Genomic DNA, 15,753 nt, shown 5'->3' with positions numbered 1-15,753 from the left:
AGAGGCTCTGCCTTCCTCTCTCTTCACACGTTGGCCTCCACTGTTTTGTGTACGCCTATTTGGCGGTTTTCTTCCTCTTTAGGGCGAGAATATGGACCAGCTAGAATCTCCAGAATTGTCCTACCTTTAGGGTTTCACTCCTAGCGCCCTCCTGTAGGGGTGTGACTATATTTAGACTCCGGAATAGATTTGGTTCCCACGGGTCTAGAGTTATAGTTCTTTACAAGGATGTTGTCGTGCTTTTTAGCGCCCTCCTGTAGGGGTGTGACTATAATTAGACTCCGGAATAGACTTGGTTCCCACGGGTCTAGAGTTATAGTTCTTTACAAGGATGTTGTCGTGCTTTTTAGCTACATTCAAGGCTCCAGTAAGCTCATGAAACCTTGTGATACGTCCTACATTGACATCAAGTCAATAATTCTTTACAATCATCAATGCAGAGATGGGAAAGGTAGAGAAAGTTTTCTCGATCAACACCGTATTGGTGATGTTCTTTCCATAGAACTCCATCAAAGACTTGATATAAAGGGATTCCGAGTTGTACTCAAGTACGGACTTGAAATCACAGAAGCGGAGGTTATGCCATCTCACTTTTAAATTAGGAAGCAGGGAGTCACGAACGTTGCCAAATCGCTCTTCGAGTTCTGACCATAGCTTTTAGGGTCCTCTTTATTACGGAACTCATTTTGGAGCGTGTCATTCATGTGACGTGTCATGAGAATAATGTCCTTTGCTTGGATTGGCTCCAAAGTAGCTCTATTCACTTTCAAAGCAGCAGCTTGTGCAGGAGTAAGCACTTTTTGACTTGGCTCAAGGATCGTACTTTGGATCCTTTCAGCCTTAAGATGCTGGCGCACATCACGATCCCATTTGTGCTATCCTGCACCTGTTGCCTCCTGTGGAGCAAAGTTCAACTTGTTCAGGTTACTCATCCTGAAAAACAACTGGAAAATAAGGTTAATTTCAGAGTAAAAAAGTCTACCACGAAAACAATAAATTTTTTTAGCATAGTCGCTCCAAGAAATTAGGAATTTCTGAGCGTAGTCATTCCCAATAAATCTGATTCCAAGAGATATTGGATTAGATCGAAAAAATTATGTGTTTATGGTCGATCATAACTTCTCAGCAAACTCTAAGTTTGGAGAACTCTACAAGCTTCAAGCTTGGAGTGAGCATGCACCCCCACAGTTCGGCTTTTGATCTCCCCTATGAAGAAGAAAGGGAGGTTGCAAGTCCCCAAGAAAGAAAGAAAAATTCAAAAAAGGGGACTTTTAGTAAAAATTACCTCGAAATAGGTTGCCGAAAAATTTGGCCTGGATTTGGTCGCCGGAGGTGGCCGGAAAAAGTCACTGGTGGTCGGAGCTTGGCCGGAAGCAAGGCTAACCGCGTAGGTAGGGGTTGCGGGGGGATGCTGCAGGGGCTACGCTGGTGAGGCTATCCTGGGTGCTGGGTGCTGGGGCTGTCGACAAAAGAGATCAGGTTTGCGCACTGATGTGCGTGTAGTGGGGAGTCAGCGAAGGGCGTGCAGGCAAGAGAGGCTAGCAGGGTTGGTCTAGGAACTTCCAATGACTGGTTTTGGGCTCTTAGGATTAGGGGCTTCAAGGTGTGTGGCCGTGGTTGCTCAGATTTGAGGGCTACAAAACTAGTGTTTCAGGGTTAACTTCGTGCTGATAACGCGTTCAAAGGAATCGATACTTGGGAGAGAAATTGTTGTTTTTTCATTAACAATAGGAGTCTCTTTATATAGAGAATTACAAGCATAAAATCAGAGTTGTACATGGAAACATAATCGTATAATGAATGGATATCTACTAAGATTGTCCAAGATTATCTCTAAGAGTAACCTTATTACAACTTGCACAAGTAACCTAGAGTTTAGGTCAGATACATATTCTAAATATACTTGACCACATCTCATATATTTGCTATTTGTACACAAATTAAATAAACACAAATAATAATGATAAGAAAAAAAAAAAAAATATATATATATATAAGTAGCTTATATAATGTTGCCAACACAAAAAGATTAAAAAAGAATATAAAAAGTATTATTATCACCCTAACATGAAGACCAGCTTCTACACACTTGCATTCACGGATTCCTTTTCCTTTGAAAATTTAAGACCAGCTTCTACACACTTGCATTCACTGATTCCTTTTCCTTTGAAAATATCTTCCTTGCGGCTCTTAAGATTTGCAATCTCATGAAAATGTCTTAAATATGTAGCTTTATGAACTCAATAAAAATTTCTTTATAAATAAAAAATCAAACGTCTTAGGTACCTTCTAAAATTGCATTATGTGGAAGGAAGCAAAATTTCTTTATACACAACGTTTGCTGTGAGTACCCCTTCCTCACCCTATAATGAACTTTTTTTTTTTTAACTAAAACTTTGGTGCTTGCCTCTGACACTCCTCTCGATAAAGCCACGTACAGCTGTCCATGTGAACACATAATCAGGAAGGTAAATACCAACATTTGGTATTGTCTGCCCTTGTGATTTATTTATGGTAAGTGCGAAACTCAACTTTACAGGAAAATGCTTTCTTGTCATCTCAAAAGGGAATCCAGAACTTTCGGCACTCTTAAGAGTGATTCTTGGCAAGAAAGCTCCAGTTCCTGAAAATTGTCCAATTAAAATCTCTATCAATTATATTGTTATATGCTCTGTGGCAAGTCAATCTCGTACCGTTGCACAACCCCATCTTCTGGTCAATATTTCTCAAAAGCAAGATTTCTCACATCTCGTACTCTTATGTATAACAGGAAAAACTTGTCGGAAATCGCTCCCAAAGATTGTCACCTTTCCTCCAAATGACAAATCGACACTTGTTAGGCCTCTAAATGTTCGATCAAGAGCTTCATATCAATTCATCATTAGTGCTTCATCCCAAACAGTTTCCAATGACTTTCTTATCAACTCTGCTAAATCAGATTGTTTACTAATAGAGCATGTCGAAGATGCATCAAGATCCTCTTAACCTAGAGTGTGATGTCCTCCCACCAGGTAGTATTGTTGCTGCTATGCCAGAAGTTGCTATTACATAAACTGCATTATTGTGCTCAAAAAATGTGTTTATGGCTTTTGTACTCAAGGTACTTTACTGATATAATATAGTACAATTGCTAAACTAAGCTCTGATACCAAATATGAGGTGGGTTGTTATGGTTCAATGTGTGGCCAGATTAACTATTAAAGATCGAGTCTTAAACATGGACAAAAGCTTAAAACTGCATACACAGCCAACTCACCAGACTAAACTAGAGCAGAAATAAAGGTTTTTACACTTGGAGGTATCCTGACTAGTTTTTAGTAGTTATCTTGACATGCATTTAATTATAACAAATTCCTCAAAGATAATATGATTGTCAGTTTAGCAGTATAAGAGCAACTCCAACAGATTCCCTATATTTTGATTTTTCTCTATTTTAGGGAAAAATAAGCCTCTTTTGCTCCAACAGATTTCCTATAACTATCTTTATTTTAGGGAAAGTGAGGAGAGAGAAAACCAAATTCCCTATATTAACAACAAACTCCAAAATTTTAAAGAAGAATATGGAGATTTATAGATTACTGTAAACTAGGGAATCTGTTGGAGTTGGAGAAGAAAAATAGGCTAAAGATTTGACTTTTGCTTCTCTATAATACAAAAATTATAGAGAAAAATTATAGAGAAGCTGTTGGAGTTGCTCTAATAACATAATTATTCCAGTGTTTCCCTATTTTGGACTAGAAGTCGACTAAGAAAATATAAAAAAAATAAAAAAATAAAAAGTGGAAGAGACCTACTTGATGGTGCTAGTACAGTCTTTCTTGAAACTTCAATAGAAAATTTAAAAATCGACAAGCTAGTGATGAGATGCTTCACAGGAACATGCTTTGAACTCAAGAAATCACCAACATCTACTGCAGTTCGTACTCTTGATTATTATTCTAAATTACAGATTTACAGCTACAATTATTATGGGCTATGCACTCATGGTTGTTGTGTTTGAAAATTGAAATATAGTAAAGGGTGCATGAACAGAAGGTTTTATTGATACTAGAATAGTTTTACGAGGGTCAGCAATGGGGACTGAGATGTATTTTTTTCTAACGTACCTCTTCTTTTTGATACAATTGCTATATATTGACTTTCTCTAACTTTGGTACAAAACCCACCTTAAGGTGGTGAGGACTCAACAGCTAAAACAAACAAGTGTACTAAGCATGCAAGTATGGACAACTTGACACGCACAAATGGCCAAAATAACATGCAAAGAAAGCAAAGTTCTTGCAGCTCTATTTACAACGAGCTAGCAGACAAACCTACATACAAAATCCAACAAAATTCAAAAGCAAAGGTGCAGCAGATTTGAAAATGTTAAAAAAAAAAAAAAAAACACTCATGTGATGGGTGAAGACGAGAAGAGCTGCAGCAGTATTTTGGAAGGGAATTGCAATTATGATGCCCTGTTTTTGGCGTTTTGAAAGTATATGGGCTGGAAGAGAGTTACCCCATTTCTAAATGACTTACTGGGCATTTTTCCCTTCTTTTTTCCTGAACAACGATAAGTGATGACAAACCAATAATAAGAATGATGAAAACAGTCTCAACCGAAATATATCTAACCAATCTGTCACTAAACCCCAAATACCATTTCCCGCACATTAGAGTGACAGACAGGGCCTATTCAACTCATATTATAATTTTTTTCTCATGTATGTTTTGGCACACCGCCCATCCATATACACAGTACAAGAATGCTTACCGATTAATGCAAAACAGGGATTCGTGCAGTAGTTCATTATTGAAACAAAATTATTGATTTAATTACAATCATATGACCTATTACTGCAGACACTAGGGGATTATTCCAGCTCAATGGCGAAAAAAATTGGCATTGATGTAACATTCATATAAAATAACATGACTCCTCAGAGTGCTCGCCAAAGGAAAATCTCTAATGGATCAAAGAGGCTATAAACAATAACACCTGAATCTAGACAAGGGACAGATCTCCAGCAGGAATTGATCTCTTGACGAGTTTAGCCCATGATTCATTGGTTTCAGTTATGACCTTGAGAGCATAATCCTGTCAATGAAATGAATGAGTTATGGGAGTAGATAGAACGCAGTTACACACCCCTCCTACACACAAAACCATATCCAAATCTACTATTTGCAGTAGTGTCATTGTCAAATTTATTAAGTTGAGGAAAGCAAGTACAGAAAAATTAAACCCCTAACGATGGATTGAGGCAGATCTGGTTGAACAACTGGTGGTACATGTATAATACATATTCACATAATATGTGCAGGAATGGAAAGCTTCCTTTTCAAAAGAGAACATAACAACAAAAGAAAACAAATCAGAGATTCTAATCAGATGTCCCGATGAGACCATTTGGCTTTAAAATAATTTAAGAACTATCAACTGCCTTAATGTGGAATTGTGTTTGAAGTACGAATATCTCAAAACCTCCTATGTCAATACACATGAGTGCAAAGATATGAGTAGCTCTCCACTTCCGCTAATCCTTTCCCACACCGCACCTGACCCACTGCCTAGGTTTGTCAAATCTTGAAGCACTCAAGTCCAATGAAAATAAAACAACATAGTGACATGCATTATGCATTTATATCTGCACAATGGCACTTGCCAAATAGTTAAGCACCATAACCCTCCTCCTCAAGATAACCCAAAAATCAGATCCAACTCGGCCAAATGCTCCTAGCCACCACTATGTATAATGCAACAAATATATATTAAATGAGCTGCACAACAGGAGCAGCTTCTTAATATTGAACGTAAATCATGGTATGCGTCCTTGCAACATCTCCTTGCATTTTTCAAGTATGGAATTTACTAGCTACTACTAGGCCATAGGATTAGCAGCTTCTCATTAGATTATAATAAATAAAATACACAAAGATAAAGAATAAAAGAAACCAATCTTGATGATATAAACTTTTCAACCTAAGGAAACATAGAAATAGCAACAAGCAAAAGAAAGAACACCAAACTATTTAAAACAGAAATGTCAAATAAAATTACCTTGTTGGCTGGCTTGTTTCCAAGACCAAACTTGTTAGCAGGCTTTCCATCAGGGATCTTGTAGTCTCTAAACCAGTCCCTTATTGCAGTGAGAGTCCCCTGAAAAACCACACAGTTAATCTCACAGGTTTTGGCACTTTTGACAGCAATTATTTATTTGTTCTTTAACCCCTTTCACACCTATGAAGTCTACAACATCGATTAGCAATTTATTAATAGTGCAAATACAAATGTCCACTGTGGCTAAAGGATTTATCATATACGAAAGGTCTGTTACAGGAGAATGAGATCTCATGCACAACAGAGCCTTTAGTTGTGTGACTGTTACAAGAATTTTATTTCATTTTCACTTAAACATGTTCCTAACTGGCACAGGGCACATGCCAAATTCAATACCAATCCTTCTAGCTAGTCTATCTAGTTTATGATAGAAGGTAACAGTGAGTAAATAGTAATATGCCTATCATAAAGATTGACTCAGCTCAAAAGAGAGGGCAGACATAATCCATTTCACATACATTAACCATATAATGAAACAACAAAAAATTAATTTCCCAAAATATCATATGATATATGCACATCAATTAAAATATCTCTGCTTGGTTGTGCTTGTGAAATTTGGGAAACATAATAGCAATTGGTTATAAAGCTGCCAAAGGATTTACTGTAAACTGAAAACATCTAAATAATAAATACACACATACCGGGAAATGCTTCTCGACGTCATCAATGTCATTAACCAGAGAAGCTTTTGGATCATCCAATGAAATTGCAACTATTTTCCAGTCAAGTTCCCCTTCATCAATCATAGCTAAAGCAGCCAAGGGTTTTACTTTGAGAATTTCGCCAACCTTTCTCCGACTTTCGCCAATCTCAACAACATCAACTACAAAGTGTAGCAAAAATGAAAGTCTTTATTTTACCTTTTTCCGGTGACACATAAACAAAAGAAAATAGAAAAGTCAACATACCTGGATCATTATCACCAAATGCTCCATCCACTTCGGAGTTGGCAAGGGATGGGTCTTCCCATGTTTGTGGAAGCAATCCATAATTCCAGTTTATATTGTAGCTAGGAAAAATTTTATAAAACTATCAATAGGAGATCATTTTAAGGAATTTAATTTAATGATACTAGATAGATCACAGACATATGATACATGTACAAATGTGATAGTTGCAATAGAAAGGAACAGTGTGATACGTATAATCCTAATGTGGAAGTAAGCTATTATTACTAGAAAATCGTGCATGCCGGATTGTGCAGTTGACATTGACAGATGGCGTTCTCTTAACATATTACTAGAAAGTGCATGCCGGATGATTGTGTAGTTGACATTTCTACATGATTGACAGACGGCGTTCTCTTAACATAGTACTAGAAAATCGATCACATATGATGTAAGCTTACAGTATCATGGATGAGATGGATATTTTGGAAGTGGGGTAATGAGAAACCCCTATAGTATGTTTAGATTAAAATTTAGTATCAAAATTGTTTAAAGTAGCGTCTGTAAGAGTGCTTCCTATATGCTTATTCACAAAAAAGGTTCTCTTACTGTAGATATTAGTATCTGAAGGCGCAAAATGAGGGAGGTGGAGCCGGCAAGTTAAACTTATAAGTAGTACTACTACAGGTATCCATTTTGTCTCATTTTGTATTGGTAGAGTAATACTTGGAGAGATATCTATAATAACTAAGCCAGAAAGCCTAGAGGTTAGCTTTTTAAAACCAAGGATTACCTTTGGTTGATTAAAATATGTAAAGATGATGAGTTTATACAATAAAGATATAATAGGGATAAGTTTTTCAAAACCAACAAAAAAATAATAATAATAATTCAATCAGCAAAATTGCAGCACAAATAAACAGTTGGAATAGGGATGCACAGATAGCCAAAAGTTGTTGATAAAAGTAGCAAGGGAAAAGAGGAGAAGAGAGGAAATCTTACGGGTAGTAACGAAGTTTTCCTTTCTTTGTATCCTGCTTAATGGGAGTGTTTGGCTCATCAGTAGCAACCTCCATCTTTGCACTCGATTCTTTGGGTATCTCAACAATAAAGTGGAATGCACCATCGCCCGAGCGCAGAGGTACATCATGCCAAGGTGAAACCTAAATATAACCAGCAAGTTGTTTCAGAAAGTCCAGTAATTATGAATCAGACTCCCAACCCCATCAAGCAGTTAAACTCGATTTTCGCCGCAATTTCATATACACAGTCACTCCAACAAAAATGAAATCAAAAACCAACTCGGACACAATCAAAACAATAATCACAAAACAAACCAGTGCAATGCACTACATATCAGTTCAATCCTTTTCTTAGCTTCCATTAACCTAACAAAACGCACAATCCGGAAACACCGAAAGTTGAAATTCCAATTGAAATCTTAAAAGAGAGTAACGAAATTGAAACAAAAATTGAAACGGCTGAATCGAAACGCAAAGTACCTTCTGGCCGGAGCGGTCAACGAGGAAGACGCGGTAGTCTAGGGTTTCGGGGAGGCCTTCCTCCTTGATCTGAACCTCGGGGTTGTAGATAGCCCTGCAAGTTAAGGACCTCCTCCGCGACGACAATGACGGCGCTGCCGCGGCTCTTCTAGTAGTGAAGCAGAGATTGTTCCTGTACGGCCTCTGCTTCGCCAAGAACGACGTCGTCTTGGTCAGCAGGCACGAACTGTTGGAGACGGCGAGCACTCTCGCGGTGGCCATCGCTTCTTTCTTCTTCTTCTTCTTCTTCAGAGAGAGAGAGAGAGTGAAGTGATACTGTGATTCTGAGCCCAAGAGTAGAGGGAGGGTCGCGAGCACGTGGCGGTCTTTTATTGGTTTGTTTATTATTTTCTGTGTTAGCCACGGAACACGTGGGCGTATCTTATTGGCTTGTCTTATTCACTGACACAAGGGGGATGTATTGGGACACCATTACGACCAAAAGGACAAAATACAAATCATGGTGCGCTGGGTTAACCCGCCGAAATCGAATTACCCGGCCCATCTCACTTTGCTCTGCTGCTCCGTTTATCTCTGAGAATCCAAACAAACGGCGGGAAGAGAAGACTGGTCGGTCTAGGGTTTCAGACTTTCAGTGTGGCATGTGAATCAGGTTGAATTATCAGTCACTCAGTGCAAATGAAGGTGAGGGTGGTGTGTAGGAAAGTGCGTGATTACATTCGATATGATCTGAAAGAGATCGCGTTTCCGTCATCACTGCCAGACCCTCCTCATATCAAGAAGCGGCGCAAGCTCACCTGGCACGAGCGCTTCTTGGTACGCCTTTCTTTCATTCTCATTCTCATTCTCATTATTCATACTCATGCCCACTTGATTTAATTCTCTATTCTATGATTCATATATACCTTCGGCCTTCAGGTGTTGAAGGAGGCTTCTAGGCTTTATGCTGCCAGCTGGGTGCGGGATATTGGTCCTGAACTGCGGCCTAATGATTATAAGAAGGATGAAGAAAGTGAGAGTGAACCTGGTGGATCAAAGAGCACAACTAAAGACAAAGAGCCCTCAACATTAGAGGATCTTGGTAAGTAATCCCCACATATGGTGCTGTGTATCAAACACAGTCATAAGATTATAGTTGACAGCAATTTAAAAAGCTTCAGATATTACCTGATCTGTAAAAACCTACACTAGTTTCCTTCTTGTTTTATTTTTCTCGAATCTATATCATGCCTGCATTCATATGACTACTGATGCCTGAGATATCTCATTTGCCTTTTCTGTTTTTGATTTGAAATGTATTGACTCAAGTTAGCACAAATAGTAGTCATTTAATCCTACTTCTTCATCAATCTAGCCTGTCAAATATATTGTTGTGCCAATTCTGCTTCCAAGTACTCGAGCACAATAGATTAGAAAGGTACTGTTGATACTTTGGGCAGTCAGAGATCCAAGCAACTTTAAATCATTTCTGTTTGTGTTTGCCTCACCCTGATTGAACGAGAGATAAAAAAAAATGGAGGATGAAGTAAAACTAGTATGGGCAAGAATGAAGACATAAAGGAGAGGTGCTTATGTTGCAGTCCAGTTCTATCTGGCTGGAACTTTTTGTATATGGACTTTGCTTTAATATGTCTATTGCCTGTATCTGTATTAGAAATCATGTGCTGCAAACTACTCTTTTGTGATAAAAACTCGTTGGCTTTTCGGATTCATCTTTTGTTAACAAAGTATATGTATATGGTTCTGCATGTTTACCAGTTCTTTGTATCTAATCTTTGAACTTTGTTTAGTTGAATGGTTTAAAATCTGACTATGTTTTATGTTTTGATGTTTATCTGGAATTATAATCAACAGCTGTCGCTGCTAGAGGAGGAATGGAGACATTAAAGCCCGCTCTGCAACGGATCTACATGACAAGAGCTTCTGCATATAGGGATGCTCTTAAAAGTTTTATCCATGGGTACCAAGAAGGCATTCAGCAAGTCGTGGAGAAAAAGGAAGATTCTAAATCCGACCAGGAAAGTGATGTACAAAATAAATCTACTTGACATCGTTTCAAAAGGCGGTATCACTAGGGTTCCTCAGCACACCAACTTTTTGCGGAAGTTGTTGACGCGGCTACTAAATAAGTTCTTGAGCTTCACTGTATCTCATTTGCTTTTCATTTTCGCTTTTTTGAACATCAGTCATGATAGTTCATTCGAGTGTTGAGTACTATGGAGCACATTCGAGAAAGAGAAATGTAAATATAATGGAATATACTTCAGTTTGTAGACTACTCAAGTACTGGTGTGAAATTTAATTTGCCAATTCGATATAGAAATACATCTTTGTACATATTCAATGCAGGCACTCGTTGTGCAGCTTCATAGTTACCTATCTTTAGCCAGAATGACATTAGATACTGAAAAACTGTAGAAAGGAAAAATAATTAAAAAAGAATGACATTAGGTACTAAAAAATTATTGAAGGGGGGAAAAAAATGTTTAAGAAAAAAAAAATTGGGTATAAGATCCACCACAAGGGTGGGTAGCCTTAACCAGATGTGTGGTAACAGGTAAGTCCGAAGACTGTTCCCGTCCCTGTCAGGGGAGATGCCAACCATCTCTCCTTTCTACGAACACGTACTGTGCTTAAATACAAGCATATATAAAGATAGGCACGGCATGTCTACTGTCGATGTGGGAAACCTTTTGAAAGTTTAACAACGTAAACTGCAGCATTCCAGTCAACTGATTTAGAGGTCAGATTTCTTTAAGAAAAGTGAACATCTGTTCTATTTAACTATAATATTTGATGCATTATTATTTTGAATTTGGTATTAAGGCCACGATTATACAAATTTATAGGGTAAAAGTCCCAAGATAATTTCATGGCATAGGACTAGACAATACCTCCACTCTTACAATCATACAAGCTCTCTATTTCAATTCATAATGGAGTTAATAGCTTTTGGATTCCGTGAAAGGAAAACTTCAAACCTCTCCCTTACTCTTAGACACCATGCAGAACTCTGGAAGTGTGAGATAGATTTACAAAGTAACAAGCACCCAGGGGAAGACAAGAAGGAAAACTTAATTATTTATTTACTTTCCAGAACTGTCGAGCAAAACAGAGTACAAGTAATTAGCAAAGGAAAAACACAGCACAAGTAAAAAGTTGCACGTCCCCATAAGAATTTTAACTTTGCTTGGTAAACAATTGGAGTATCAAGCTTTCCACAATTTCATACCACACCAAAATTTGTTTGAGTTTGAGTGACAATTACATTTTATGTAACCAATGACCTATTATATCCCAATTATGAGGATCCTTCCAACAATTCTTTAATTTGACTCTCTACCTTCGTCTTTATCCAAGGATAAGGTAATCCTTCAATCACCTCAGCGCCAAAGGAATAGACAAGAGCCCTTCTTGCTGCCTCTAAACTGATCCCGCGTGCCAGGAAATAAAAGAGCTGGGTTTCTTCTAGGTCACTAATTGCAGCTCCATGGGAACACTTGACATCATCAGCAATGATCTGAAGATTTGGTTTAACATTTACGGTGGCACGGGGTGCAAGAAGAAGACTTCTTGTTAGTTGCCCACCATCTGTCTGTTGTGCATATCTGAAAAAATATAAAAGTGAAGATCTATAAGGGACAAACACAATGCCAAACTGCACTGGTGAGCAGCAAATGTGAACAATCTGTACAGTGATACAAGAGGTTGCCTCAGAAATTAAGAAAAGCTATTATCGAGGTGGCAAAACTTATTAACAGGAAACCCTTCTTCTTCTTTTTTTTCTTTCTTTTTGAAAATGACTTTAGTTGCATTAAAATTCTATATGCATTTAGCTCCAGTGGTGAAGAAATGCATAAATATATATACTGAGAATTTTCAAGAAGACAAAAAGTGATGTGAGACAAAGCTAATAAGCCAATAATAAATCTTGACATTGGATGAAAAAGAACTACCTGTTGACCTTTACGTTCCCATCAAAAACGGCTTTTCCTTCAGAATGAGACACAATGCACTTATGAAGTTGTCTGGAATAACCTCGTGGATGGTCAAGGACTATGCTACTATGTAGATCTTGTGTTTGATCCCCGGCAGACAAGTGCAGGGTTGATAACTCGGTGATTGTGTCAGGTCCCAGTTGCTGAACATGGAGATTGTGCCTGCTCAACCTTCCACCAGTGCTAATCTCGACAAGCTCATATGTACTGGCTGATTCCTGGTTAAAAGTTAAATAAAAAAATGACTAATGCTTGTAAAGATTAAGAAATCCTCCATATGGGGACCAAGATAAAAAATCATTGCCTTAAAACGAATGGTATTCATACACCTTACTAAGAATGATTAAAGTGCATAAAGCATATAGAGCTTAACAGAAAATGAAAATTTATCAATATATATGAATTCTAGGGACCAACTTCTTTGATGAAAAAGTTTTAATCTCATTTCTAACACTAAAATTCATGATATGCTTGCTCAAATATCTGCTAAAAGTGGCGGTCATAAATTTCGTCATGAATGGATAAACTGACTACTTTAAATAAATTTCCTTAATTCTTTTATCACATAAACCAGAGGATCCAGGAAGATAATCCAGCAGAAACACAACCAGCAGGATTTTTTTTTTCTCCCTTCTCTGATTAGAAACGAAGTTTTACTGAAAGAGGAAACCAGAAACAAGAAGCAAAACTGCAAAAGCGATGAACAAAAAGATTACAGTTTCAAGAAAGCAAACATAAACAAATAAGCCAACAACATTACTATCCTAGAAAAAGAGATAAAGCCTAGGCCAAAAACATGAAAATTCAAACCACTGCAGCCTTCCAGCCTAGATTATAAAGGACGAGTATAGTTTTAAATTCAACCGAAACTGAAGCTCACGGCTACAAGAAAGAAAACATAAACAAAGAAGCCTACAACATGACAACTTGTCATTGACAAGCATAGAAAAAGACATAAAGCCTAAGCCAAAAACATAAAAACTTAAACCACTGCAGCCTTCAATCTAGTTTAATGAAGGAACAGTACAGTTTTTAAACTGAAACTGAAGCCTACAAGGCTGACAAGAACCTAACTTTCTCCCTAGGGCTTAAGCCTTCTTCCCCCAACCCCAAATTACAGCCAAAACACTGCAACCCAGAAGAGCTTTAGACTTGTTCCTTTTAGCCAAAGATTTCACTTGACAGAGCAAAGCACCCTGCTGGCGCAGCTAACAACAATTTCTGCCATAAATTTGATGCCACGCACATAAGGAAAAAAACACGATCAGCACTGTCTCCTTGAAGCTTACACATGACGTACCAATTTAGAAACACAATCAATTGGCTTTTTTGAAGTGAATCACTCTGATGTGCCAGAAGCCAGCTAAGAAATGTGAGTTTGTGGTGTGTGCTTTTTTTTTCTTTTTCTTTTGTGTGTGTGTGTGTGTGTGTTGGGGGGGGGGGGGGGGGTTGGGGGGGTTTAGAGCTTTCCAAATTGACATTGGACGAGAAACAATAGGGCAGAGCTGTTATCTGTGAAAGGACTTACATAAGAATCCTCCAAAAGACTCGAGGTTCCACCTCCTAACATCTAAATTGATTTCCACCCAATCTGACTCCAGCTATGAATTCCGGCATTGAAGATACCTCCCCCAAATTCTTCATCAAATTTCATCTAAAACCAAAGACCGAGCTCACAGGATAAGAGAGCTCACTGGTAAACTGGTTAATTGTTGTAATTTGAAATATTGATAATCTGAATAGTTTTGGATGACCTACCAATTATATGCTAATCTACATCAATGAATTATTTGTTTCTTCTCATTGTTCCATTTCTAATGCTATAGCAGAAAGAACCAATGTCCATTACTAAAGTCTCCTCCAAATTATCGATATCTAAGCTACGTAAAGAAAACTTTGACAACCAATGCACCAAGTAACAAAAAAGAAGAGAAAATAGAGCACAAAGAAATTACCTGGCGAACCGAAGTCCACTTGATGTGGGCAGCATTTACAGACTGGTTCTGAACATAAGAATGCCTAACTTTCCCTCCTTCTCCAACCACAACCTCCAAAACAGAGTTAACCCAATAAGCCTTATCCCCATCCCCACCCAAAAACTCCTCAATCACACCAATCTCCCCTCCCTTCTCCACCAACACAAGCACCCTCGGATTCGATAAAGGCAGCTTAGGTGACCCAATGTCACCTCCTTCATTGGCAAAGTAGCGCAAGTAAATAGGACTCTCTACCCGGCACCCTGCCGGAACATAAACCACAGTCAAATCCGGCGCCCCAATTCCATTAATGGACCAAAACAAGTCTCCCTGAGAACTAGTGGACAAAAACTCAGACACCCTTTTCAGGATTGTCTCGTCTGAAAGCTCCAGCAAGCTACCCACAAAAACCCCATTGGGCAATTCACCCAAATTTGACAAATTCACAAGGAAACCATCGACAATATCCAAACTTGGGAACTGGGTATCGTCCGGCGTGGTTGGAAAGCTTGGTGGGCGAGAGATTGGCGTGATTTGAGAGTTCTTGATGAAGGAGGTGTCGGTGAATCGAAAGGGCTCGTCTTTGCGCGTAGGCCATGGGGTTGAGAGGACGGTTTGAACGGAAGAGTCTCTGAGGCTTTGGAGAGATGAGGAAGAAGAAGAGGAGGAGGAGGGGAGTGAGTCGTCGAGAGACTCGGCGAGTTGGTGAACGAAGGGGTCGTAGGACAGCTGTGAAGTTGAAGAAGAAGAAGAAGAAGGTTGGAGAGAAACTCTGGTTTTAGGTTTTGGGGTTTTGGGTGTGGAAAATAAGGATAGGGGAGGTCTTTGAACCTGGGGTGTAAATGCAATGGCAGCCATTTGCTTTCTATTTGCTCTGCAGTGGAAGTCTTCTCTTTGCCGTCTCACACCTCTGGTATGCTATTGCTTTTGAGGGGCCTGTGGTAATATTTATTTTTACCAAGTGTGAAATTGAAACTAAATCAAATGTACCACATTTTTGTTTGTAAAAAATGCTCGAGGAGAGGAGGACTCTTTACATAGTGATTGCCGCCATCGGACCATATCGACTCTCCGGTGGTGCCTTGACGTGGCACATTGTGCCCCAGTGAACCAACATTGTAACTTGTAACTTCTCTTCTAGTTATGGTCACTAGCTTTGCACTGACAATCAGAACTACAATTGGATAGTAATTATGATCTAATTTAGAATAGTTTAACTTAAATGATATGCAACTGTAGTTTTTAGCGCTTATAAAACAGCATCGTACCAACATGATTTCTCAA

The 15,753-nt window shown here is 38.5% G+C and overlaps 3 protein-coding genes and 1 non-coding gene across 4 annotated transcripts; 1 reads left to right on the top strand and 3 right to left on the bottom strand.

Annotated features, from left to right (window-relative positions):
• Positions 1-4,734: 4,734 nt before the first annotated feature.
• LOC112173311 (soluble inorganic pyrophosphatase 6, chloroplastic) lies at positions 4,735-8,833 on the bottom strand. The gene is made up of 6 exons (XM_024310924.2): positions 8,496-8,833; positions 7,996-8,156; positions 7,015-7,115; positions 6,748-6,929; positions 6,044-6,142; positions 4,735-5,080 (listed from the first exon to the last, which is right to left on the bottom strand). The coding sequence occupies exons 1-6, from the start codon at positions 8,754-8,756 to the stop codon at positions 4,988-4,990; spliced, it is 897 nt and encodes a 298-aa protein (XP_024166692.1). The 5' UTR covers positions 8,757-8,833; the 3' UTR covers positions 4,735-4,987.
• A 157-nt stretch (positions 8,834-8,990) lies between these two features.
• Positions 8,991-10,812, top strand: LOC112173312. The gene is made up of 3 exons (XM_024310925.2): positions 8,991-9,311; positions 9,414-9,576; positions 10,350-10,812. The coding sequence occupies exons 1-3, from the start codon at positions 9,174-9,176 to the stop codon at positions 10,541-10,543; spliced, it is 495 nt and encodes a 164-aa protein (XP_024166693.1). The 5' UTR covers positions 8,991-9,173; the 3' UTR covers positions 10,544-10,812.
• Positions 10,813-10,989: 177 nt separating this feature from the next.
• Positions 10,990-11,119, bottom strand: LOC112174919. Its single transcript, XR_002926230.1, has one exon. It is a non-coding gene; the product is annotated as a U6atac minor spliceosomal RNA (small nuclear RNA).
• A 528-nt stretch (positions 11,120-11,647) lies between these two features.
• LOC112173001 (protein ABCI7, chloroplastic) lies at positions 11,648-15,383 on the bottom strand. Its single transcript, XM_024310545.2, has 3 exons — positions 14,449-15,383; positions 12,452-12,711; positions 11,648-12,103 (listed from the first exon to the last, which is right to left on the bottom strand). Exons 1-3 carry the CDS (start codon positions 15,325-15,327, stop codon positions 11,797-11,799), a joined length of 1,446 nt encoding a protein of 481 aa, XP_024166313.1. The 5' UTR covers positions 15,328-15,383; the 3' UTR covers positions 11,648-11,796.
• Positions 15,384-15,753: the final 370 nt, after the last annotated feature.

Source organism: Rosa chinensis, chromosome 6 (genome assembly GCF_002994745.2).
Source record: "Rosa chinensis cultivar Old Blush chromosome 6, RchiOBHm-V2, whole genome shotgun sequence".
In the NCBI taxonomy this organism is placed as follows: Eukaryota; Viridiplantae; Streptophyta; class Magnoliopsida; order Rosales; family Rosaceae; genus Rosa; species Rosa chinensis.
Note: the sequence above shows the minus strand (reverse complement) of the source record. Positions and strands in the feature narration are given on the sequence as shown.

Excerpts from the sequence above, each read along its gene's own strand:
- LOC112173311 (XM_024310924.2), bottom strand. The coding sequence starts at position 8,756 with ATGGCCACCGCGAGAGTGCTCGCCGTCTCCAACAGTTCGTGCCTGCTG. Across the intron at positions 7,116-7,995 it reads GGAAAACTTCGTTACTACCC|CTACAATATAAACTGGAATT; the intron begins GTAAGATTTCCT and ends AATTTTTCCTAG. Across the intron at positions 6,143-6,747 it reads ACGTCGAGAAGCATTTCCCG|GGGACTCTCACTGCAATAAG; the intron begins GTATGTGTGTAT and ends GTGGTTTTTCAG.
- LOC112173312 (XM_024310925.2), top strand. The coding sequence starts at position 9,174 with ATGAAGGTGAGGGTGGTGTGTAGGAAAGTGCGTGATTACATTCGATAT. Across the intron at positions 9,312-9,413 it reads CCTGGCACGAGCGCTTCTTG|GTGTTGAAGGAGGCTTCTAG; the intron begins GTACGCCTTTCT and ends TTCGGCCTTCAG. Across the intron at positions 9,577-10,349 it reads CTCAACATTAGAGGATCTTG|CTGTCGCTGCTAGAGGAGGA; the intron begins GTAAGTAATCCC and ends TATAATCAACAG.
- LOC112173001 (XM_024310545.2), bottom strand. The coding sequence starts at position 15,327 with ATGGCTGCCATTGCATTTACACCCCAGGTTCAAAGACCTCCCCTATCC. Across the intron at positions 12,712-14,448 it reads AGTGGACTTCGGTTCGCCAG|GAATCAGCCAGTACATATGA; the intron begins GTAATTTCTTTG and ends ACTTTTAACCAG. Across the intron at positions 12,104-12,451 it reads GGGAACGTAAAGGTCAACAG|ATATGCACAACAGACAGATG; the intron begins GTAGTTCTTTTT and ends ATATTTTTTCAG.